This window comes from Geotrypetes seraphini, chromosome 12 (assembly GCF_902459505.1).
Source record: "Geotrypetes seraphini chromosome 12, aGeoSer1.1, whole genome shotgun sequence".
Lineage (NCBI taxonomy): Eukaryota > Metazoa > Chordata > Amphibia > Gymnophiona > Dermophiidae > Geotrypetes > Geotrypetes seraphini.
In genome coordinates, this window is record NC_047095.1 from 90,231,309 (window position 1) to 90,257,025 (window position 25,717).

The window sequence follows — 25,717 nt, forward strand, 5'->3', positions numbered from 1 at the left end:
TATATCATTTGATTATAATGAGTGCTGTTTATTGAACTAATTGTTGGTTAGCCTGTTGCACTTTATGGTGGCTTTTAAAAATGAATAAATATTTTTTTTTTTTTTTAAAAAAAGGGCTTAAATATGCTGAGACATTAAGAAAACAGTTCAAAAGATTTTTAAGTTCCTAAGTAGCAACTTGGCATTATGAGCTGAGATGCAGTTCTACTGAGTTTTATTAGAGAGTTTCAAACAGCAGCAGACTGGTACCTTAATATAATCGACTAATGCTATCTGACACCAAGCAGGGATCTATGTACATAGAGGTATACACTTAATTGCGAAACTATATTCAAACCTAATGAGAAAAGGCAGAAGCAAGCAATTTTTTTGAAAACTCCAATTTTAATTACATTCAGTTCTGGACTCTTGCACAGTCTGAGAGGCAAACTGATACATATGATTAAAAGTATTACATGGTACAGAACAATGTGGGATTTATCACTATGGGCTAGATGCACTAAAGATAGCGACTCGATCGCTGTTGACCAATTCTCCAACAGCGATCAATGCACTATCACGTTTACGTGTAAATCATTTGCATGCAAAAGTCACTGATTCAATTGCTCAGTGAGCGATTGACACAAGCGCTTAGCCCTAACAGCAGTTAAAACAAGCACAATCTGTCCCATTAAAAAAAGCCCCCCTCTCCCCCCGCTGGCACCCCCAAGCCACTGCCCTCCCACCCCAAAAAGATGGCAGGAGGGATGCCCACTCCCTCCTGCCATCCCGACTGAACCCCCCCTCTGACCTGCGGCAAAATGGCACCGGAGGCCCCATCCCCCTTGAGGCCCCCCTTCCCTGTACCATTTTTGGGGGAGCAGGAGGAGTGCTCAGACCCTCTTGCTTCCTCCGATGCGCCGTCCAGAATGCCAGGCCTTATGTGCATTATGTGATGCACGGGGAGGGGCCTAAAGCCCTGATTGGCTCAGACACCTCATACCCCTCTCTTGGGTAGAAGCCAAAAGACCTGTCTTTTTTTTTGGGGGGAGGGGAGAAGTCCTTCATGGCAAGAGGGAGTCGGCATCCCTCCTGCCATTTGTTTTAGGTTTGGGTGTGGCACCGCATTTGTTCGGGGGAGTCATCGCATTTGTCAGGCTGGTCACGGCGCGTGATTGTCTGGGGTCGCTGGGGAGAGCCTGCGGCAGTGGAGTGGAATTTTTTTTAAGGGACAGATATTTTGCATGTGTAATACAAGCAAAATATCTGTGCCATTGAAGAAAAAAAAACCAGGCAGACCTGTCGGTAACGCAGTTACCAACAGGTCTAGAGCAATCAGGTTTTACGATCGGTAAAACCCGATGCTAAATAGCCACGCGATTTTAGTGCATCAATCGCTTGGCTATTTTGCATGGGGTTTTACTAATTTGCATGGATTGGATAACGGGCGATCGAGAGGAAAAACACGCAGTGGGCCATTTAGTGCATCGGGTCGGTTATCAGCCATCATTGCTAATGCTGTGAAAACAGGTTTAGTGACTATCGCAGATTTTAGCGCATCCCCCCAGTATGACTTTCATAACCAACTTTCGTATTAAAATGTAAACAAAAAACTGGGCTTGTTAACTGCCAGTATGAACTAACCAAAAGGGGATGTTTGTATTTTTGGTACTAAAGCCAGGCGTTTAGGCCTTTAAATCAGACCACTGAGAGAATCTACAATAAAGCAGCAGATTCCCATGCAGTGCTTAACCACCTGATGAAAAGTTAATTCATGAGCTGAACAGTTTTCAGCTCAGAGGTGACATTTGTTATTTTAAAAACAAATTTCATTCAGGAAAAGCTTAAGAACACATCTACTGCTCATTTTCTCTTTACATGTTTTTTCCATGCTTTAAAATCCATCCACTTAGCAAGAGATGGCTGTGATAATGCCACAACCAGGTACCAAGTAACGCGGTTTGCGAGTGTTTTGCAAGATGAGCAAAACACGCAGCAAACTTTTCTCGCAAACCGAGCGCCGCCCCGATAAATGAGCACTTAGAGCTGCAGGCAGCGCAGCTTCAGGGGGATGCCTCTTCTGTCCGCCGACCATCCTTCCACGCCAGGTGCCTTCCGCACCATGTTGGAGAGCCTCTGAGCCCCCGCAGCTGAGCGCCATCCCTCCTGCAAGTTGCGTATGATCACGCATGTCAGTCATTGATGTTGTGCATGTTTATACATGGCGCGCATGTGGGACAGTGCTCGGCTGCGTGGGCTGCGTTCTCCAGCGTAGTGCGGCAGGTTGGCTGGTGGACGGATGAGGCGTCTCCTTGAGGCGGCGCTGCCTACAGATGTAAAGGATCACGATGGTAATGTGCAGCTGGCCACCTACAAACTGCAGCACCCGGTACCCGACAGGTACACACCCCTGGGCCACCCCTCGCCACTTCCTCCCAAGTTCCTTGGCACCTTTTGGGTTGTGGAAACGAAATGTCAGCATTGCCATTATGGCCTATGGGGAAAGTTGCCTTGATATATGAGTACTTTGGATTACAAGTATGCTTCTGGAACAAATTATGCTCGTAAACCAAGGTACCACTGTATTCTGTATCATGTATTTAATCACTTCTGTACTGCCCAATAATACAGCACAAAGGTGGTAGCAATACTTCTAAGAACTCATCCGTTAAAGATTTTTTCCATTTTAGTTACATGTTTGGGCATGAGGAGGAGACAGATCAAAGATCACCTAAAGTCTGCACCCTTAAGGGAAGCTAGGAGAAAAAGGACAAACAAATGAGTTATAACATCTACGTATGATAGAAAGGCAACTTTTAAGATCTCGTTCCCGTTTACTCTTCTTTTCCATTCTTTCCATTAAAAGGGGAAGTGGGAAATAGATTAGAGCAGTCTTTCAGTTACCATATTCTGAGCCCATCTTCCCTGCTGAGGAAGACAGAAAAGGTCTCACCAAGTCACAAGTTTCTGATAAGCATGTTGAAATGATGAACAGCTGAATGCCTTTGTTGAGAATCTTAAGACTGGTTGATCTGATTTCTGGAATAAATTTCCACTGGGAAGTCTACACTGAAGCATCCAGGAGAGAAGTTTGTATATGGATCCTTTTCTTCAGAAATCAAACTCCTCTTTCCCTTGTTTATCCCTAGACTCTGCCCAGGCTTTATTAATGGTTCTCTTCATCTCATCATCACCATCATCATAAATTTTCTTCAAAACATTCATCAGCCCAGCACTGGGATCTGTGTCGGTATCAAATGAAGGTTTTCTGTGGAACAAGAAGCAGCAAACCAAAAATCAAGGCACATTTTCTATTAGATGGGAGTTAAGTCAGTAGCATTTAAGAAATAAAACAAACAAACAAAAAAACTACAAGTGTACTGCTATATCCCTGGTCACGAGTTGTCTACAGAAGGATGTCATCTACATCTTTTGGCTCCTCCTCCTTCCCCAGTAGACTGTACTGCCATCTTCAGTTTGTACCAAAGCAGTCAATAGCCACTATAATAGGAGATTCTTAGGAAACAGAAACCTCCACAAGTGTAATTGACAAAGGAGGCATTGGAGTCACAGCAAAATCCTCATGAGGGGTGCCACAGGCTTAATAAAAAAAAACAACCTCCAGCACACCTGGATAAGCTGCCTATACATGTTGCATCTTATTAACTCCAGAAAGAAGCTCTCTGGAAAAATGGACATAAAATAGCCAAGCATTAGCAGTCAATTTGAGAGACTGAGATCATCATACTCTATATTCCCTGGCTTAGGCATGAGGTTCATTCCTCTCATGGTATGCACAGAATTAACCCACTTGGAGAAACTGCCCCCTAAGGATTTCTGTGGCTTTTACATCCAATGCTGAAAATTTCTCAAATCTCAGCACTAAGCTCCTTATAGGTCACTTCTATTTTTTTATCTGTAAATCGCTTAGCAAATTAAATTAAGCGATTCAATAAGTCAAAAATAAACTTGAAACTTCTCCCCTCTTGGTAGGACCGACTTGTCAGGAGTGATCTCCCAACTGATAAACCTACTGCACAAGCCTATGGGCTAACTGGCTACCAAGCAGCAAGTTTTAAGTTTCAAGTTTTATTAGTGCTTGATAAATTGCTTATTGAATATCTAAGCGATGTACAATTCAAATGAAATAGAAAGACAAATACAATGACTTTAAATGATAACATACTGGGTTAACATACATGAATCGTGAGGATTGGGGGGGAAGTTACAATATGTTTGTAGAAGAAAAAATACATTAAAGGGAAAATAACTCAAGGAAGGGGAAAAAAAAAAAATTGTAGGATGTCAACCCTAGGGACCAAAAATTCTAAGTCTGGGGGTCATATATTAAAAGCATCCTTGAAAAGATAAGTTTTTAAAGCTCTTTTAAAAGAAAAGAGGTCCTTTATGTCTCTTATGTACTGGGGCATAGAGTTCCACAAATGAGGGGCAATAATTGAAAACATGTCTTGTCTTCTAGTTCCAATTATTTTCAGGGATGGAACTGTTAATAGATTGTTTGAAGCTGATCGGAGGGTCCGTGAAACGTTGTATGGAATGAGCATTCTTGTAATGAACTGGGGTTCATTATAAGTCATAGATTTGAAAACTAGCAGTAATATTTTGAACGAAATTCGATGGGTAATAGGAAGCCAATGGGAGTCTATCAACAGAGGGGTGACGTGGTCAAATTTTTTTGCATTGTAAATTAGTTTGATTGCGGTATTTTGGATAATTTGTAACCTCCTTTTTTCTTTTTGTGGTATGTTAAAAAAAAGGGAATTGCAGTAATCGATTTTGGAAATGATCAACGAGTGAATCAATATGTTGATGGACTTGGGTTTAAGGAACTTTGATATAGAACGTATCATACGTAATTTACAAAAACATGATTTAACTGTATTCCCTATGTTTTCATGAAATGAAAGCTTATCGTCCACGATGATACCTAAAATTTTTAACGATGAAACGGAATCTAAGGGAATGTTGTCTAGGACAAAGGCAGTGTCTAATGAAATGTCCTTTTTCCAAGAGAATAGCATAGATTTTGTTTTTTTGATATTTAAGGCTAATTTGTTGGTATTAAGCCATTTTTTTATTGATTCTAATTTATTATTGATTATCAGTATTTCGTCTAGGTTTCCTGGATCAATGGGGTGCAATAGTTGGATGTCATCAGTGTAAGCATAAGTCTCAAGATACTATGGCAACTCACGGCAGACATTTCCTATAAGTGATCTGCACGGGGCAGAACTTAGGAAGATCGCTCCTGCCTCGAAAGCCTGCTAGACCACCAGGTAAGGTTCGGGATGCCAGGGGGAAGGCAAAAGGGAGGCGGGGGTGGGTCAGAGCCGGTGAAAAAGTTATTCGCAAATTTTCAACATTTGCGGGCCGGCTCTGCCCCTAACCCCCACGAATACTGAGGGAGAAGTATAAACCATTACAAAGCTGACAAACTGCTGTTGCTAGAAACATACCCCATTTTATCCCCATAACTGGAGTGCCAAGATTAGCTTTACCATACCCCAGAACAACCCTTTCACATGACCTGGGTTCCACAAGACCTACAACTGTGATACTCACTCCTTCTCCTTGCTCTGCTTTTCAACCTGAGTCAGATATTCCCATTTGTGTTCAGCCTTCTTCTTGCACATTACAAGAATTGTGTCCTTCTTGACCTGTAGCAAGAGGGAGAGGGGGAGGGTTGTTTTGCTTAACTGCATAGATGTACAGTATGTGTGGTCTTTTTAAACTGGTCTCTCATAATGGATTTAAGTGCTGGAGTAATAAGTATGAGATTATTTTTCAGCACCTCAGAACTTTGTTATATTTAAAACAGCAGTACCAACAAATTTGTCAACTTACCTCTAATTTCTTCCTTAACTTATTCCTACTGCTTTACTTGCTATCTCAATCAGCATCAGTTACCTTAAAAGTTATTTGGCAAGCTAACTGATTGGCCAAAGTAATGATAGCTCAGGTTAATATTTTGGCTCAGAATCTGCTACTTGAGTACAAACTGAAAGAGTTAAGAAAGATTAGGTTCTTGCCTCGGTAATTTTCTTTCTTGTAGATGTGTCTAGTGGTCCTGAAACAATAGGGTTCTGTATCTCAAACTTGCAAATTGCTTGCAGAAAACTGTCAATCATGTTTTCAACTCCACCTCCATCCCAGGGAGCTGCTCCTGCCCCCCTCAGTTCGTACAAAAGCAAACCATCCCTTGTATCCAACTTCTCTCCCTCCATCCCATTGTCCACCCTCTCCCCTCCTCTGTTTTTAGACCCATTATTTATTCCCCTCCCCCCAACCTCAGTCTGGCATATGCAAAGACTCGAAGACAGTGTTTCGGCATCTATGCCTTCATCTTCCTCACTTGTGACCCTCAACTTCGCTTTGGACACCAGTTATTTTCCTGCTCGCTCCAAACATTGACCTGTATTGAATGCTCTACTTATGTGATAGAGTAATCATCCTTTGAGACTCTTGACAAAGGCATAGATGCCTAAACACTGTCAGTGTCGAGTCTTCGCAGTGCTACTATCAATAAAATGAACTTTGAACTTCACACTCGTGGCTGAATCACTGACATCTTATCCTCATGACTCCTTTGTTGTGCTTTGATTGTCTTGTCGTTGAGGCCCCTTTGGGCTCTCTTCATGGTCTAGAAATGCAACACTGCCAAACAAGCAGCCTGGGAGCACACAGTACCACACCTTTCGAGAGCTGCCCTCCAAAGAGATGGGTTTCAAAAGATTGTTGACGGTCAAGGAGTAATTCTTCCCATTCAGATTTTTCACAAGCAACTCAAAGGATCTAGATTGTTAAACAGAAAGTAGGAATTAGAATCCTGAGCACAGGATAAAATGGCAATTTATACTCGTGTATTAACTTAAATCTGCCCGACAACTTGACATCTAGCTAAGAATATCACTCTGCCTGACCCTAGAAGTACAGTTATTTTATATACATTATTAAATATGCCAGAAACTGTAAATCATACAATCAAGATAAAACCAGGAATAAAATTCAATATGCCTCCTTAGATATTACAGGTTAAATCAGTACACCAAGGTTCTCAAAGAACCAAGTCAGTCTAGTTTTCAAGATATTCACAATGAATATGCATGCGAGAGACTGTATGTGCTGCCTTCATTATATGCATATCTCTCGCATGCATATTCATTGTGAATATCTTGAAAACCAGACTGAGTTGGTGTGTCCCGAGGACTGAACTAAGAACGCCCGATAAACTTGAATACCCCTAGCTATGCATATACATAAAATTGTACTCTTTAAGGCCACTCTATTGCCAAAAATGTAATTAAAAAGTGGTCACATTTCTCCCATAGGTTGCATCGGAAGAAACAGTCTCAATCTTTCTGCCTCCTCACTTTACTGGCAGGAAGGCACTCGTGCATGTGTGGTGCGGGCTATTGTGAACTTTCTGAAAGTCTTAAAGTGGCAATGCACTTTTAAAGTGTCTGTACCGGGGGCTCCATCAGTGATGTCATCCACATGTGAGAATATTCTGCCTGCTGTTCTGGGGTAAATAATGTTTCTAATATAGTGTCTCTTGCGCGTTAACACTCATCTACAAGTGATCAATCTAAGCAATGTGCTGTGATCAAAGCATTTTATTAGAAAAAACAGACTGATTACTATTCATAAGAGAAGTAAGCTATATTACACAAGTGTATGAAATACAAAAATTAAAACAAAAAAAGGTTCACAGAAATAAGATTCAGGTGAGATTCATGTTTCTACACTGAAGCAAACAAAAAAAGCTTAATGCTTATTTATAAACTTGCTTGCATTTTTTCTGTTGAAGCAGTATAGCAGAACAGGGAAGAAAACTGTTCTTTCCCTGGTTTGCAAGTAGCAGCAATTGCTATGCATACTACCCACCTCTCTGTAAAGGAGACCTGAGTATTCTCTGCAGGAATCTGGTGAACCCCATTTAGAGTGATGTAAATTTTCACAAACTTGTCAGACTGATCCCATCCTTAAGACAAAAGGTTACAAGAAAATAAGACTTTCAATGTAAAAAAAAATAAAAAAAATCCCAAAATAAAACAGAACTTGAGGGCAAGACACTCACTGTGCTACAGCACCTGGGGGGGGGCAGGGGAGGGGGGAGGCAGAACATTAAAAACAACAGTTCAGTAGAGGAACAGATAGGGGAAGAATCTTTTTGGTTTCAAAGGTTCCTTCATCAGAAGCCTTACTGAGGACCTCTGTGATGGAACACCACTATTTCTACTGGAGAGCTTGTGGAAGACACAAGAAGAAGCACTGGTACCATAATTGTTAATTTTCACCATGTAACCAGTGGCAACAGGTGCAACAACAGTGGCTGGTTTCAGTAACTCTGTAGACTCTTCTGCTGTCCGTCTCTGCTGCGCCTGCTTGTTGGCAATTTCTGTCTCCAGTTTGCGCTGCTCCACCATCAGAGTATCACAGACTCGTTTTCTGGTTGCTTGTTCCATCAGCTGCTTCACCTCTTCCAGGTCTTTCTGAAGCTGGAATGAAGAACAGTTAGCCAACGCACATTTAAACCGGGAAAGAGCCACAAGAGCAGAGGCCTGACCAAACACCATCCTCCCTTCCCCTGTCCACTATGAGTCATTTATTAATAGTTAGCTAGCATGTACTATCATCTCCTATAAGGTTCTCTACCAAGTGTCTTCCCTCCCCCAGTAGACACAAAATAAGAGAAACTGTTTTATCATATCAGGTCTCATGTCTGTTTATCATCTACTAGTCTTTAAGCCCGTTACATTAATGGGTGCTAGAATATGTGTGTGTGTGTCTGTATTTATTTATTTCTCTCTCTCTCCTTAGCCTGTTTCTGTATTTCTTTCTTTCTGTCTTTCTTTTTCCTCAGCTGTCCACCACCACCCCTTGCCTGCTCCCCCTGTCCATTTTCCCTTCCTTTTTCTTCCCCTGTGTCCACCACCACCCCTTCACTGCTCCCCTTATCCAGCAGCAGACCTTCTCCCTTTGTTTTAACTCTCCCTGTCCAGCAGCACCTCTTTTCTGCTCCCCGTGTCGAGCAGTAGGCCTCCCTTCCTTTTCTTGCCCCCCCGTCCATCAGCACCTCTTCCCCTGTCCAGCAGTACCTCTTTTCTGCTCCCCCTGTCCAGCAGAAGGCCTCCCTTCCTTTTTCTGACCCCCCCTGTCCAGCAACACCTCTTTTCTACTCCCCCTGTCCAGCAGTAGGCCTCCCTTCCTTTTTTTGCCCCCCCCCCAGTCTCTCTTCCCATGTCCAGCAGCAACCCTTACCTCCGTTCTTTTTTGCCTGCCCTCCACCAACATCCGCCTGAAGCGCGGTGGCCTGCAGGCACCGAAAGCCTCTGCGGCCTGCTTCTACTTTCTCCTCATAGAAACATAGAAGATGAAACACAGAAGATGACGGCAGAAAAGGGATACAGCCCATCAAGTCTGCCCACTCGGCTTACTCACCCCCTTTCTATGCCCTAATGACCCAATTTCCTTATCTTGACCCTCGTAGGGATCCCACATGGGTATCCCATTTATTCTTAAAGTCTGGCACGCTGTCTGCCTCGATCACCTGCACTGGAAGCTTGTTCCAATGATCAACCACTCTCTCTGTGAAGAAATACTTTCTGGTGTCGCCAATGAAATTTTCCGCCCCTGAATTTGAGCAGGTGCCCTCTTGTGGCCGAGGGTCCCTCGAGGAAAAAAAATATCATCTTCCACTTTGACACGTCCCGTGAGGTACTTAAATGTTTCGATCTTGTCTCCCCTCTCCTCGCCGTTGCTTGCCGCCCCCCCTCCCCCCCCCGGGGAAGCTTTGTGTGTTTCCAGCTTCGGCAGCCTCCTGTCTGCGGGCCGCCCGCCCGTCTGTGCGCACACATCTGCGGGAGTTGGAGGAAGCCGGGGTTGCACGGAGCAGCAACGGCAGCAGCTTGGCCGTGCAGCTAGCACTAGGCAGAGCCAGGGTCAGGCGTGGACCTTGCGCCGCCCGGGCCAGCTCCTCACTTCGCTCGTGGAGGCTATCGGCGGCTGGCTGCGGTCCCCGGTCCATTCGAGAGAGGAGCCGTGGCGGGCGGGTGAGCAGGCAAGAGGGAGGAAGGAGGGTGAGAAGAAGATGCTGGCAGGTGCACCTGTGCCCCTCCCCTCCGAATCAGCGGCAGCAGTGAGGTGGCACTCTGACGGTGAGTGACAGCGAGGGGGGAGTTGTTCCGGGTTCTGGCCTGCCTCTGTGTTCGAAAATCGAATTCGACATGGAGGCACACCTCATGGAGCCAGGAATCACAAAGCTCTAAGTGCGCATGCGCGCTTAGAGTTTTATTATATAAACCAAGAAGTTCTCTTCTTCGGTGGGGGAAGGAATTCAAATGCACAGCTCACTTCTAGGTTTACCTGTAGGACCAGAACCACTGTCAGACCTCTATTCTGGAGCACTTTCAGATGCTGCCTCAATCAGCATTAACCACTGGTGGTGGCGAAGAAAGGGGGGGAGGAAGGAACCAACCTGAATCTAAGGCACATCTTGCTTCAACTAGAGATTGTGCGTTTTTTAATCTAGTTTCACGGCTATGAAATAATTTGCCCATAGAATTGAGAAAAGAAGAATCATATATCAATTTTAAAAGACACTTAAAAGCATATTTTTTTTCAATTGGCTTTTTCAAAATTGAAGAAATGAGTTTGGGACTGCAATCTGTATTCATGTAGTGACTGATTTTTTAAATAAAATTTTCAGTTTGTATGTATTAGTTATGATTTATTATTGATATTTTGATTGTTATAGAATTTTATGAATTTAAAAAAAATTATTGCTTTTATTCTTTCCTTTTCGATTTTGGATGGAGTTCTTTTCCAAATGAATGTGAAATATATATTGTAAACCGCTTGGATCTCTTTTGGCTGTTATGCGGCATATAAAGTTTTAAATAAACATAACTCCAAATTTAAAGGACTTTGCTTCTCTTTTTCACCCTCCAAACTGCATTTCTTCCTCAACCTCCACCCCACACATGCACAGTATCTGACATTTCTCATGTAGTTGAACTGTTATAGAGAGACCAAGACAGCTAGCCTGCTGGCAGTGCTTTTAGCACTGCTGGCACTCTGTGAAGGTAGGAGGGAGGGAAGGATGGTGGTGGAGGAGGAGAAGAGAGATCAGACTATGATGGAGAGGACCTGCGTTAATGTACATTAACATTTAGGGCCAGATTCTACAAATGGCGCTAGTATCTGAGGCCTCCTAAAAATGGCCACCAATCACGGTTTCGTGAAAGATAGGTGCCAGAAACATAGGCCAGGATTTTCAAGGCCTACATTTTTAGCACATACCTTTCATGTGAATTGCAGATACGGAGGCACTGTAAGAAGCCAAATGCCACTTCCAGCGTTAGCCAATGCAACAGTGGCATTAGGTGCCGTAAAGTACCTCTGTAGACATAAAGCAGATGCTTTAAAAAAAATTTTTAGGCACCTACATGTTTTTAACAGTTTTTTGCACTTTAGTTAGGCGCCTTAATCCTATATAATAAAATCCTACCCGCGCATGTGCACTCCTACTTGCGTGTTCCATTTTCCCTGATCTGTGAGATGTAGGTCCGTGGCCGCAGGAGTGCGCATGTGCGAGTCCCCAGCCTTACTGCTTCCCAGCACCTACCTACACTCGCTGGCAGGACTGGCCGCCAGCACTGGACTCCCTGCTCTCCACAAGATCACGGTGTCGGCTCCTCTCATGAGCCGTACCAGCGTCTGAGAAGGCTTCCGACGCTTGCAGGGATCGAGAAGAGCCGATGCGACACTCGCCTGGAGCAGGCCAGACCGCGGGGTGGGCAGGGAAGCGCCAACAAAAAAGACTCCAGCCGCGAGCCGCTCAATGGGACCAGGCAGGCAGCCATGCGACAGAGGGCAACAGAATGAAAAAAGGTAACATGCAGGGAGAAGCTGGGCCTGCCTGCGGGGAACACAATAAGGGAAGGGGTGGCCCTTGGAGCAGGCTAGACCGCGGGAAGGGAAGGGGGAGGAGCCAAAAGAAGCAGGCCACATCGTGGTAAGAGTAGGAAAGGGGGGTGGGGGAAAATGCTGCTACTGCTGCACAGGGACCTGGAGGGGGAGGGAAATTCTGTTGCAGCTGCACAGGGAAATGCAGGGAAAGAATGACAGACATCGACAGCAGGATGGAGGGAGACAGAAAGAAAGGAAGAAAGACACAGGGGAAGGAAAAGGGACAGAAAGACAGAGAAAGGGGGCCAGGGAAAGAGAGAGAGACAGTGGGAGGGAGAGAGACAAAGACATATATTCTAGCACCCGTTAATGTAACGGGCTTAATGACTAGTCAAAACATAAAAAGCTAACCTTTACAGGAAAGGTAAGATGTTTCCTCTTTCTATTGTGTGAAAAATGATCTAGAAACAGTGAGACACTATTCTTCTATTATTCACTGATTTTGCTTTGAGGACCATACATTTTACAAGCTGCATACCCTGTGCCTAGTTGCTTCCTGCTCTGATGTGTGGATTAATCACCGATTAACAGCTTTCGTTGTACTAGCACGTTCATACACAGTATGTGCCCAACTAGAATGCTACTGGTTCCAGGCTATGAAGCTTCACAAGTTCACATTTCAAATAGGGCTGCAGGAAGATTTTTAAAAATATCTTACTTATTAATCGCAATTAAATCACTAATGCACAGCGAGATTGTGATTAAAAATTTTAAAGAAAATACATGCAAAAATATCTGAAATCTACTACTAATCATTTCTATAGCACTATTTAGCTCAGGGGTGTCAAAGTCCCTCCTTGAGGGCCGCAATCCAGTCGGGTTTTCAGAATTTCCCCAATGAATATGCATGAGATCTATTAGCATACAATTAAAGCAATGCATGCAAATAGATCTCATGCATTCATTGGGGAAATCCTGAAAACCCGACTGGATTGTGGCCCTCGAGGAGGGACTTTGACACCCCTGACTTAGCTTATGCAGTGCTGTACACATATGCAGGTACCTATCTTTAATGGGCTCACAATCTAATGCAGCCTTTTATGAAGCCGTGGTAGAGCGTTTTAGCGCAGGCCAGCGAGGTAAATGCTCCGATTCTCATTCAATTCCTATGAGCGTGGAGTATTAACCTCACTGGCCAGTGCTAAAACACAATATCCTCGCCCAACGTAGAAATTCTAACCATCTCTCTAACCTCAAAATCACTGCCCTCCTCGCTAACTATCACTTTATTCTATATTCCTCCAAAAAAATGGACACTGGCCAAAGAGGACTTCGCGGAATCACTATTAACCAACTCCTTAACAAGTCCTTACAACCTACTATGCGGGGACATTAACATCCATCTTGAGCAATCCCGGACCTATGGTCACTGCTCACCCAACTAGGCTATGCCAAACAACCCCCTATTAAAACCCACCAAAAAGGTCACCAACTAGACCTGGTAATCTTCTCCTCCAAGGAACTGGCCAATCCCACATTTTATTGGAATCAAGGCAGTTGGTCCAACTCCCTCTGGTCAGATCACTCCCTATGCACCTTCTCAATAGGATGCCAACATAAACCCCCAAAAAACAGCAAAACTAGAATCATAAAAACCCACACTTCCAGAGGAAAAATTGACCCAGTGGAATTCTGGTCCCGTTTCGAAACATACACCAATCAAACCGAAGAAACGGAACAATTCATGACCTCCTGAATCGTGGATAGCACTAGCATACTAAACGAAATTGCCCCCATTAAGACCCGCAGAATAAGAAATTCAAACCAAGAAGGCTGGTTCGACTCAGAACTGCTGCTATTAAAAAAGGAACTCAGAAAAACAGAAAGACTATGGCAAAAATCAGGAACCCAAGAACATAGACTGGCCTGGAAACTAAAACTAAAAAATTACAAAAACCTCACCAACGAAAAAAGAAAAAACTTTTACTCCCACAAAATTGGTAACATTAAAACCAACAGTAGCAACCTCTTTAAATTGATTAACGACCTATACAACATCGAAACCTTCACAAACCTCTATGAAGAACCCACTATAACCGCCAACGCCCTCGCAGACTTCTTCAACACCAAGACCCAAAAATTAAGATCAACTTTACCCACCAGGACAAATCCCCTCGAACTATTCCCCATTCTCCCAGACCCCGATATAGCTAACCCAAACCCAGGAGCCAGAACAGACCTTAACTGGAAACAATTCTCAACAATTGACTGGCAAACCTTTAATACCTACTACAATAAATACACCCACTCCTTCTGCAAATTGGACACATGCCCACCATACATCATGAAAGCTGCCCCAAGCCACTTCAAAGCAAACATGATGACATGGGTCAACTCCCTACTATCCACAGGAAACTTCCCACCAGAGCAAGGTCATATTATGATCACACCCATTATAAAAAACGCAAAAGAATCCCCAAACTCACCATCTAATTACAGACCGATCGCAAACATCCCCCTATTCACCAAAATAGCAGAAGGGGTGGTAAAGGCTGAACTCTCCACATACCTAGAAAAATTCAACATCCTAAGCGACAATCAATCAGGCTTTTGCGCGGACCACAGCACCGAAACCATAATAGCTTCCCTTCTTGACTATCTTCACACGCTCTTTAGTCAAGGCTCTAGTGCCTTGATCATACAGCTAGACCTAAGCAGTGCCTTTGACCTGGTTGACCACTCCATACTCCTCGAATGCCTGGCACACATTGGCATATCTGATCAGGTCCTCAACTGGTTCCAGGGGTTCCTAAAAAATAGATCCTACAAGATACTCAAGGACAACTCTTTCTCATATAGCTGGGACAACACCTGTGGTGTCCCACAGGGCTCCCCTCTATCCCCCACTCTATTCAATATCTACCTGGCCTCCCTAGGTAACCTCCTTCACACCCTCAAGCTCAAATTTTTCATCTACGCAGATGACATCACAATAGCCATCCCTTTAACCAGTTTCACACCAGAACTACTTGACCACATTACAAATATTCTCAATCAGATTGAACGTTGGATGCTATCGTTCAGGCTGAAACTAAACCCTGACAAAACAAAATTTTTTCTAGCCACCCCCAAGGACAAAATCAAGAACACCTCAATTCACCTGAAAAGAATGACTTTCCCCCTAGAACACACCTTAAAAATGCTGGGAGGCACCCTAGACAAAAACCTATCCCTAGAAAATCACACCGACCTCATCGTCAGGAAATGCTTTGCGGTACTTTGGAAACTCCGTACCATAAAAAAATACTTCAATGACACTTCCTTCCGCCTACTAGTACAATCTTCCATTCTCAGCATGCTGGACTACTGCAATATTATCTACCTGAGCTCCACAAAGAAAAATACCAGAAGACTAAAACTGATCCAAAACACCGCCATTCGTCTCATCTATGGCCTGAAGAAATGGGAACACATCACCCCGTACTACCACCAACTTCACTGGCTGCAATTCGAATCCAGAGTTCTTTTCAAGTTCGCATGCTTCTGCTACAAAGCGGTAAATGGCCTTTCGCCAAGATACATCACTCCCCACTTTAACCTTCACTGCACCAATAAGAAATCCCGCAGAATTCAGCTGTTCGCCTTCCCTTCGCTAAAGCTCTGTCATCTCAAAAGATTCCTAGATAAAACCCTCGCCTTCCAAGCAGCCAAGCTGAACCCATGGCTAGCCCAAATGATACTCGAGACCCCCACCTACCTCGGCTTCAGAAAATTACTCAAAACTTACCTATTCAGCAAACAAGACCCTTAACGGTCCCTTCCGGTAATCTCCGGGCCCCTTGCTCGGCTCATCTCCTCCTTCATGATAGCTCCTATCCTCCCCTTCTTCTACCCTCTTCCTTCTTCATCTGCCAAGTTTGGCTAAATTTGTTGTAAGTCCGATAAATTTGTGGTAAATCTACATGTCTATGCGGATCCTATTCTAATTAATGTAAACCGCCTAGAACTCGCTGGGTATGGCAGTATATAAGAATAAAATTATTATTATTATTATTATAATAAAATGTTCTACCATGGCTTTATAAAAGAGGGCAGGTGTAAATGTCCTACCTCTGTAATGTAGGTGTGATTTCTGCCACTTACATTAGTATTATTTAAAGACACGTGCTGGAGAAGCTGCTCTCTCTTATGAAACTTCCAAAAATTGTGAACTAGTGCCCTCTCCTGATAGAAATCAGCACTGGAATAGGTAGTCTCCTGGTTTATGTTTGGATGGAAATTCAGTGGCGAGAGATCTACACTGGGTACCAAAAAAAATTAAAATTCTGGAATTTTAGAAGGGGTAGGACCTGACACTAACCCAGGAACCCTCCCAAAAGATCAGATTTTAAGGACCCACCCCCAATTTTGTTTTTCAGACTGTCTGCCTGCTACTCACTGTGCAATGCTGTGTGCTGGGAGCTTCAAGTGCTGAAACTGCAAACAGCTTACAGACAGAGAATTTCTGCCTCAACTAGTCTGGAATCTGGAATGCATGCCCGGAATGCATGTATCTTTGGATTGCCACTCAGGCCAAACTGGCCGAAGACCTCAATCCCCACCGGATCTCACATATGCAAGCAGGGGAAGGAAGCAGTCAGCCCCGATCCAGGAAAAAGCACCACAAATTCACTCAGCCTGCACTCAAGTCTAACCAAGGGTGAGCTTTGTTCCCAAGGGATCGGTCCCTGAGCTCACAAACTTCTAGTGTAGGCTGTCCAAGTAGGCAAAATAGTCTGCCTCTTGGAAGCAGATCCTCATCCCCAGAATCTCCTGTTGGTGTACATGGGGAAAGGAAGAAAGAGGAAAATTGGGCATAGAGAGAGGAGTGGAAATTTGGGCATAGAGAGAGAGGCAGAGATACATGGGGAATAGAAGGATGAGAGGGAGAAATGTTGGATATGGTGGTGGAGAGGGAACAGAGGGACAAATTGAAGGGGATGCAAGGGTGAGGAATGTTGGACATAGTGATGGAAGGAGAGATGTGGCATGGTGCTGGAGAGGGATGATAGAAGGAGAAATGGGAATGGGGCTGATGGGCAGTGGTGAAAAATGCTGCACATGATCCAGGGGATGAGAAAGGGAAAAATGTTGGATGTAGCAGTAGAGCAGGGATCTCAAAGTCCCTCCTTGAGGGCTGCAATCCAGTCGGGTTTTCAGAATTTCCTTAATGAATATGCATGAGATCTATTAGCATACAATGAAAGCAGTGCAAGCACATAGATCTCATGCATATTCATTGGGGAAATCCTGAAAACCCAACTGGATTCCGGCCCTCAAAGAGGGACTTTGAGACCCCTGCAGTAGAGGGAGTGGGAGAGATGCACCCTGGATCTCTCTCTCTTTCCCCTTTGCAGCAAGGGAGGGAATGAGAGAAAAGCAGATGGACAGTGCGAAAGAGAGAGGGAAATAGATGTTGCCAATAGGGGTGGAAGAGAAAGAAAAAGTTGGACTCATGGAGGGAGATGTTGGTTGGGGAAGGGAATGAGGTCCAGAGGAGAGGAAACGTGCAGGAGGCAGAAAGAAAGAAATATTAGATGCACAATCAGAAGGAAGTGCAACTAGAGACTCATGAAAATCACCAGACAACAAAGGTAGGAAAAATGATTTTATTTTCAATTTAGTGATTGAAATGTGTCAGTTTTGAGAATTTATATCTGCTGTCTATATTTTGCACTATACAGTAAAACCTTGGATTATGAGTAACTTGGAGTGCGAGTGTTTTGCAAGACGAGCAAAATGTTTTATTAAATTTTAACTTGATAAATGAGCGAGGTCTTGAGATACAAGTATGTACAGTATACACGTGTCAGGTCATCACAACTAAGCCGATGGTTCTTTTGTATTAAAGTTTTTGGGTTGTGGAACAAATCGTCAGTTTCCATTATTTCTTATGGAGAAATTTGCTTTGCTATATGAGTGTTTTGGATTACAAGCATATTTCCAGAATGAATTATGCTCGCAAACCAAGGTTTTACTGTATTTGTCTATTTTTCTATAGTTGTTACTGAGGTTATCTGCCTTGACCTCTTTGAAACCCCCCCTCAATTGCATTATAATTAGTAATATTATGAGGTATGGGGTCTGGGGAGGAGCTTGGGCGGGGTACTCTGTTGATATTTGTTAGACTTAAGGGGTATTTGGCTTGAAGAAGTTGAAAACCATTGTTCTAACCCTTCCTTGGGCAAAAGTCTCTTGAGATACATCTATCTTATTAATATTCATTTTGGATGTCCTGAAAACAAGACTAACAAAAAACAAAAGGAACTGACCCCAAAATATCCACAAAGAAAAAAATCCAGAGAAAACCAAAAAAACTCTGTGGAGTGACGATGTTCCCAAATGGACTTTATTTGAAAGTATCAAAGTTCCAAAGGTACACTAAAATCATCCACATAAAATAATTCCATCTACATAAAAGTAAATCATCCACATAAGAGCGGTCCTCCAGGGCCATACCAGGGTATAAACTCTACAGGAGGGACAGGACACACAAAAAGGGTGGAGGAATAGCGCTATATATAAAAGACTCCATACCCTCAACCAGGATGGAAACAACAGTAAGGGCGGATGACTTGGAATCACTATGGGATAAGCTACCGGGAGGAACTGGAGCAGACATAAAATTGGGACCGTACTATCGCCCACCTGGACAATCGGAAGAAATCGACCACGACCTGGAGGCTGAACTGAGGCAGGTATGCAACAGCGGAAGTGTGGTGGTGATGGGGGATTTCAACTACCCTGGGATAGACTGGAGTATCGGGTACTCAAACTGCATGAGGGAGACCAAATTCCTGGAGGCCACGAGGGACTGTTTCATGGAACAGCTGGTGATGGAACCAACACGGGGAGATGCCACTCTTGATCTAATCTTCAACGGGCTAGGGGGACCTGCAAAGGAGGTGGCGGTACTAGCGCCACTAGGAAACAGCGATCACAACATGATCCAATGCAAACTAGAAAGTGGGTCAACAAAGGTGATAAGAACCACGACAGCACTCAATTTCAGAAAAGGGAATTACGATGCCATGAGGAAAATGGTAGGAAAGAAACTCAGCGGCAACTCAGGGAAGATGGAGACCGTAGAAAAAGCCTGGACCCTACTCAAGGGCACGGTGCACGAAGCACAGAACCTGTGTGTCCCCAAGTTCAGGAAAGGGTGCAAAAAATAAAGCAAAAAACCCAGTGTGGATAACAAATGCAGTGAAAATGGCGATAAGTGACAAGAAAGCATCGTTCAGTAAATGGAAAAAGGACCAAACAAAGAACAACCAAAAGGAGCATAAAGAACACCAGAGGGAGTGTCACCGAGTGGTAAGGAAAGCAAAAAGAGAATATGAAGAGAGACTGGCGGGGGAGGCAACAAACTTCAAATCATTCTTCAGATACGTTAAGGGGAAGCAACCAGCAAGGGAGGAAGTGGGATCCTTGGATGATGGAGACAGAAAGGGAATGGTAAAAGAGGAAAAAGAGATAGCTGACAAGCTAAATGAGTTCTTCACGTCAGTCTTGAGTGACATTGCTGAAGGGTTAGAAGGAAAAGTGTGCCTTTTTGCAGATGATACCAAGATTTGTAACAGAGTAGACACCGAAGAGGGAGTGGAAAATATGAAAAAGGATCTGCAAAAGTTAGAGGAATAGTCTAATGCCTGGCAACTAAAATTCAATGCAAAGAAATGCAGAGTAATGCATTTGGGGATTAATAATAGGAAGGAACCGTATATGCTGGGAGGAGAGAAGCTGATATGCACGGACGGGGAGAGGGACCTTGGGGTTATAGTGTCCAAAGATCTAAAGGTGAAAAAACAGTGTGACAAGGCAGTGCCTGCTGCCAGAAGGATGCTGGGCTGTATAAAGAGAGGCGTAGTCAGTAGAAGGTGTTGATGCCCCTGTACAGGTCATTGGTAAGGCCCCACTTGGAGTATTGTGTTCAATTTTGGAGACCGTATCTGGCGAAAGACATAAGAAGACTTGAGACGGTCCAGAGGAGGGCGACGAAAATGATAGGAGGCTTGCGCCAGAAGACGTATGAGGAGAGACTGGAAGCCCTGAATATGTATACCCTGGAGGAAAGGAGAGACAGGGGAGATACGATTCAGACATTCAAATACTAGAAGGGTATTAACGTAGAACAAAATCTTTTCCAGAGAAAGGAAAATGGTAAAACCAGAGGACATAATTTGAGGTTGAGGGGTGGTAGATTCAGGGGCAATGTTAGAAAATTCTACTTTACGGAGAGGGTAGTGGATGCCTGGAATGCGCTCCCGAGAGAGGTGGTGGAGAGTAAAACTGTGACTGAGTTCAAAGAAGCGTGGGATGAACACAGAAGATTTAGAATCAGAAAATAATATTAAATATTGAACTAGGCCAGTTACTGGGCAGACTTGCACGGTCTGTGTATGGCCGTTTGGTGGAGGATGGGTAGGGGAGGGATTCAATGGCTGGGAGGGTGTACATGGGCTGGAGTAAGTCTTACCAGAGATTTCGGCAGTTGGAACCCAAGCACAGTACCGGGTAAAGCTTTGGATTCTTGCCCAGAAATAGCTAAGAAGAAAAAAATAAAAAATAAAAAAAAATTTAAATTGAATCAGGTTGGGCAGACTGGATGGACCATTCGGGTCTTTATCTGCCGTCATCTACTATGTTACTATGTCTTCACGGGGGAGGACACAACCAACATTCCGGAACCCGAAGAAATCGTAAATGGAGATCAGGATGACAAACTGGTCCAACTAGAAGTGAGCCGAGTGGATGTCCTCAGGCAGATAGACAGGCTTAAGAGCGACAAATCGCCTGGTCCGGACGGCATTCACCCAAGGGTACTCAAGGAACTAAGGAACGAAATAGCAGAGCCACTTCGACAAATATGCAACCTATCCTTAAAAACTGGAGAGGTTCCGGAGGACTGGAAAATAGCAAATGTCACGCCCATCTTCAAGAAGGGTTCAAAGGGTGACCCAGGAAACTACAGGCCGGTGAGCTTGACCTCGGTCCCGGGAAAGATGATGGAAGCACTGATTAAGGACAGCATCTGTGAGCACATCAAAAACAATGGGCAGCTAAAGTCAAGTCAGCATGGCTTCTGCAAGGGTAGGTCATGCCTCACAAACTTATTGTACTTCTTTGAGAGAGTAAACAGCCAGGTGGATAAAGGAGAATCCATAGACATCATTTACCTTGACTTTCAAAAAGCCTTCGACAAGGTACCACACGAAAGACTGCTTAAGAAGCTATGGAACCACGGGGTGCAAGGGGAGGTCCACCGATGGATCAAAAACTGGCTGGCAGACAGGAAACAGAGGGTTGGAGTAAAGGGCCATTACTCAGACTGGCAATGTGTCACGAGCGGAGTTCCGCAGGGGTCGGTACTGGGACCTCTCTTGTTCAATATATTTATTAATGACCTGGAGGCAGGAACAAAATGTGAGGTCATTAAATTTGCGATGACACCAAACTATACAGCAGGGTTAAAACCACGGAAGACTGCGAAGATCTCCAAAAGGATTTGACGACACTGGAAGAGTGGGCCAAAAAGTGGCAAATGAGCTTCACATAGGGAAATGCAAGGTCATGCATGTAGGGAAAAAGAACCCTATGTTCACTTACAAAATGGGGGGATCACCGCTAGGGGTAAGTAAACTGAAAAGAGACCTGGGAGTGATGGTGGACACAACATTGAAGGCATCGGCGTAGTGCGCCGCAGCCTCAAGGAAAGCAAACAAAATGTTGGGTATCATTAAGAAGGGTATCACAACCAGGACAAAGGAAGTCATCCTGCCACTGTATCGTGCAATGGTGCGCCCGCATCTGGATTACTGTGTCCAATACTGGTCGCCGCACCTCAAGAAGGACATGGCAGTACTTGAGGGAGTACAGAGAAGAGCAACTAAGCTAGTAAAGAGTATGGAAAACCTCTCATATACTGACAGACTGAAAAAGTTGGGGGCTGTTCTCTCTGGAGAAGCGGAGACTTAGAGGAGACATGATAGAAACCTTCAAGATCCTGAAGGGCATAGAAAAAGTAGACAGGGACAGATTTTTCAAATTATGGGGAACCACAAGTACAAGGGGGCACTCGGAGAAACTGAAAGGGGACAGGTTTAGAACAAATGCTAGGAAGTTCTTTTTTACCCAGAGGTTGGTGGATACATGGAACACGCTTCTGGAGGCTGTGATAGGCAGGAGCACGTTACAGGGCTTCAAAGAAGGTTTGGATAGGTTCCTAGAGGACAAAGGGATTGAGGGGTACAGATAGGAGTAGAGGTAGGTTATAGGGATAGGAGCAAGAGGTAGTTATAGAAATAGTCAGGGACCACTGCTCAGGCAATAGGCCTGATGGGCCGCCGCGGGAGCGGACCACTGGGCGAGATGGACCTCTGGTCTGCCTCAGCGGAGGCAACTTCTTATGTTCTTAAAGGACCTAGTTCGCTAGGGATACAGGACCCAACACGGTCCACGTTTCGACAAAATGTCTTCTTCAGGGGTCCCTGGGGTCCTATAAAGGTGAGTAAGTGGGAAACAATTGTGTGGTGAACCGGAAGTGAGACACTGCTTGCAAAAGTCTCACTTCCGGTTCACCACACAATTGTTTCCCACGTACTCACCTTTATAGGACCCCCCAGGGACCCCTGAAGAAGACATTTTGTCAAAACGCGGACCGTGTTGTGTCCTGTATCCCTAGCGGACTAGGTCCTTTAAGGCTCTTATGTGGATGGAATTATTTTATGTGGATGATTTTAGTGTACCTTTGGAACTTTGATACTTTCAAATAAAGTCCATTTGGGAACATCATGACTCCACAGAGTTTTTTTGGTTTTCTCTGAAAACAAGACTGGCAGAGGAACCACCCCCACAGGTGCATGCAAATCCCTCTTATGAATAGTCATTGCAGATCATTTTAAAACCTGACTAGCACTAACAGCTTATATTTTGTGCACGATAATTTTATTTACTAGCATACTGTTGTTGTTGTTTTTTTTACATCACCATTATTTATGCAGAGTACTTTGTACTCTGAGCGCCAATACAATTTTTATAAAACCCAACAATATTTATTAGCGCATTAAGAGTTATCTGCGGATATGTGCGGTAGCCCTTTCAGGACCAAGGGACATATTTGTCCCATAACTTTAAAATCCTATAAATTTTGATTGGGATAGTCTATAGTTCTAAATTTGATATGTACGGATTCCATATGATACTGCCTTTATGTAAACAAACTGGTTCCGACATTCATTCATTAGCGTCGTTGCCAGATTGACGAGAAGATTCACTTGCCACACTGTCCATAAGCCAGAAGTGTGATTTTTTTTAAAAAAAAATAATGATATTTCACAAAAAAAAAATCAATTTTTTGGCATCTGCAAGCCCTTTTTACCATAAAAATGTCGTCAAAACCACAAAAATTGGCCTACGATCCTTATGGTCCTGAAAGGGTTAACCAATTCTGAAAAAAAACAAAAAAACATACAGCCCAAAATCGCTGGTCAAGAGAATGCAAATAATGTTTCCGCTGTCTTCAAACGCTTGCTGGAGGGAGGAGGGTGCAAAATTACAACTGCTCCTGCTCGTAAACAGACCAGAGATGGGGATGATGACCCTGGCTACCTAAATCTCCAAATCTCGTTCAGAGTCGGGAATTTCAGAAGACAGTAACAGCAAAACGTTGAAAAATGCAACCATCACATTTCTACCCCCAAATGTCTGACAAATATTTGTTTTAAGCAGCAACCATTGAATACCTCGCTATTCTTGACCCGCCTCACCTCTTGCACAGCAGAAGCCATTCCTCCTCATCAAGCTTAATGGACTGTAAACGAAGAGAGCGGTCTAACCCCTACTCAAGCTCACGCTTCCGGTTTCCCCGGCACTCTGGAATCTTCCGGAGAAATCCATGTGACGTAAAGTCAAATCTTTCATTTACCCACCCAAAGGAACTGCATAATCACACCCTAGAGCACCACGTGGTCCCTTTACGCATTAAACATGCACTGTAACTACATTTGTTACTATTATGTATAACGCTGTAGACACAGATAATAGACATTTCTTTAGAGGTTACAATCTATCAAATAAGCAGAATATGCTTTAAAACCACAAAAATGTGCGATCATTTTTTTTCTGATTCCCTGTAATATTATGCACCATCAACATAAATAGTTGAGATAGAAGAGCTTACTTGCTGCCTACGAGCTGCCTTGGTGACTCTGTTCTTTGTACACATCTATTTCATTTTACCGTTATTATTTCCATTTTTATAATCACGCTCTTTTGTCAACACGTGTAAAATTGTCATGTCAATAAAGTTAGCGTAATCTTCAAAGAAACGATTTACTGTATCTAGCTGGGCTTAAGGTGGGCCTAGGTCAGAGCTACTCACCAAGCTCCACCCCCGAACCAGCTTATTGGCTGAAGTCAGGAAGAGGCGCTCAAGCTCCGCTGATTGGCTGCAATTCTACCCGGAAGAGAATCTGGTACGTGTTCGCGCAGTGGGTTATTTATCCTGTCCTGTGGGCTTTGAGGTATGTTTATGAATGGTAGCTGAAGCTTAGCTTTCTGCTTATGTTTGGGCTAAGAAAGTAGAGTTGCTAGTGACTTTTACTTCGCGTTTAGGGTTCGAGGTTAATACATATTCTGTACAATCTCGCTCTATTCCTGGACAAGTGGGTTATACATCTCACGTCGCAGACTGCTTGTAGGAGGCCTCGTTTGCATAATTGTTCTCATCCTCCCTTCTTAACAGGACTGTAAGGAGACCAGGGATGCAGGCGATAAAACAATCGACTGATCAGTAGATTCAGGGGCATAGACGGGAACGTTCCATTCTACATTGAATTTGTGGTAATGCGCACTGTGCTAGAAAGCTGAGTGACCTGCCACACCAGTTCTAGATTAAGGTCACCTATAGGTTCTAGAGGCCGACTGAATTTCAGTTTCGATGCCGAAACTGGCTCAAAATCCTTTTTCTGCCCAGTTTTTTTGGGGCCGAAAGACTACAGCCATGGTTTAGGTTTCTGATGAAACTAACTGGATGTTTGTTTGGGGTTTTTTTTGTAGAAGTGGAAAACTTATAGAAACATATAAACATTATGGCAGATAAAGGCCAAATGGTCCATCTGCAGGAACCATTTTCTCTTTCTAAGAGATCAGACATAGTCTCTGTCTCCACCACCTCTTCCGGGAGACTGTTCCACACATCTACCAACCTTTCTGTAAAAAAGTATTTCCTTAGATTACTCCTAAACCTATCATCTCTTAACTTCATCCTATGCCATCTCATTCCAGAGTTTCCTTACACCACATAGGAATTTAAACATCATCATATTTCCCCTCTCCTGCCGTCCCTCTAAAGCAGTGCCTCGCAAACTTTCCAGCCGGCGGCACACTAACTCCAGTGCCCCGGCTGGAAGGCACCCAGAAGTGTGTGGACGTTGACACGACATCATGCCGACGTCCACGTACACGCAGAGGCCCATATGGCAAGACTGACCTCTAGTGACTTCATGTTGCCCCTGGTCCTATAATCCACCAGATTCCAGAAACTTCACCATTCTCCGTTTTAAAATAATTTTCATTAATTTGCTTACCACAGAAGTCAGACTTGCTGACCTGTAATTCCCTACTTCTTCCTTCCACTTTTGTGGAGAGGGACCACATCCGCCCTTCTCCAGTCCTCCGGTAGCTCAATCCCGGGTGGTCTAGGGGTTGGCTTTGCTCCCATGTCCATGCTCCTGTCCATGTTGGCTTTGCTCGCAATATGACTGCA

The 25,717-nt window shown here is 44.0% G+C and overlaps 2 protein-coding genes across 5 annotated transcripts in view; one reads left to right on the forward strand and one right to left on the reverse strand.

Annotated features, from left to right (window-relative positions):
* Positions 1 to 364: 364 nt before the first annotated feature.
* On the reverse strand, positions 365 to 24,394 carry CACYBP (calcyclin binding protein). 4 transcript variants are annotated; one of them, XM_033916322.1, is made up of 6 exons: positions 24,332 to 24,394; positions 8,279 to 8,498; positions 7,885 to 7,981; positions 6,693 to 6,792; positions 5,563 to 5,657; positions 365 to 3,247 (listed from the first exon to the last, which is right to left on the reverse strand). In XM_033916322.1, the coding sequence occupies exons 2-6, from the start codon at positions 8,463 to 8,465 to the stop codon at positions 3,091 to 3,093; spliced, it is 636 nt and encodes a 211-aa protein (XP_033772213.1). In that variant the 5' UTR covers positions 8,466 to 8,498; positions 24,332 to 24,394; the 3' UTR covers positions 365 to 3,090. The 4 variants fall into 4 exon arrangements, with proteins under 4 accessions (XP_033772213.1, XP_033772211.1, XP_033772212.1 ...); XM_033916320.1 differs by lacking the exon at positions 24,332 to 24,394 and adding an exon at positions 24,131 to 24,273; XM_033916321.1 differs by lacking the exon at positions 24,332 to 24,394 and adding an exon at positions 23,718 to 23,875.
* Positions 16,426 to 25,717, forward strand: part of MRPS14 (mitochondrial ribosomal protein S14) — a 29,131-nt gene continuing 19,839 nt past the window's right edge. The window contains exon 1 of the mRNA XM_033916323.1: positions 16,426 to 16,609. Within this exon, the coding sequence (XP_033772214.1) occupies positions 16,441 to 16,609 (169 nt within the window). The 5' untranslated portion in view covers positions 16,426 to 16,440. The remainder of the gene's footprint in view (positions 16,610 to 25,717) is intronic.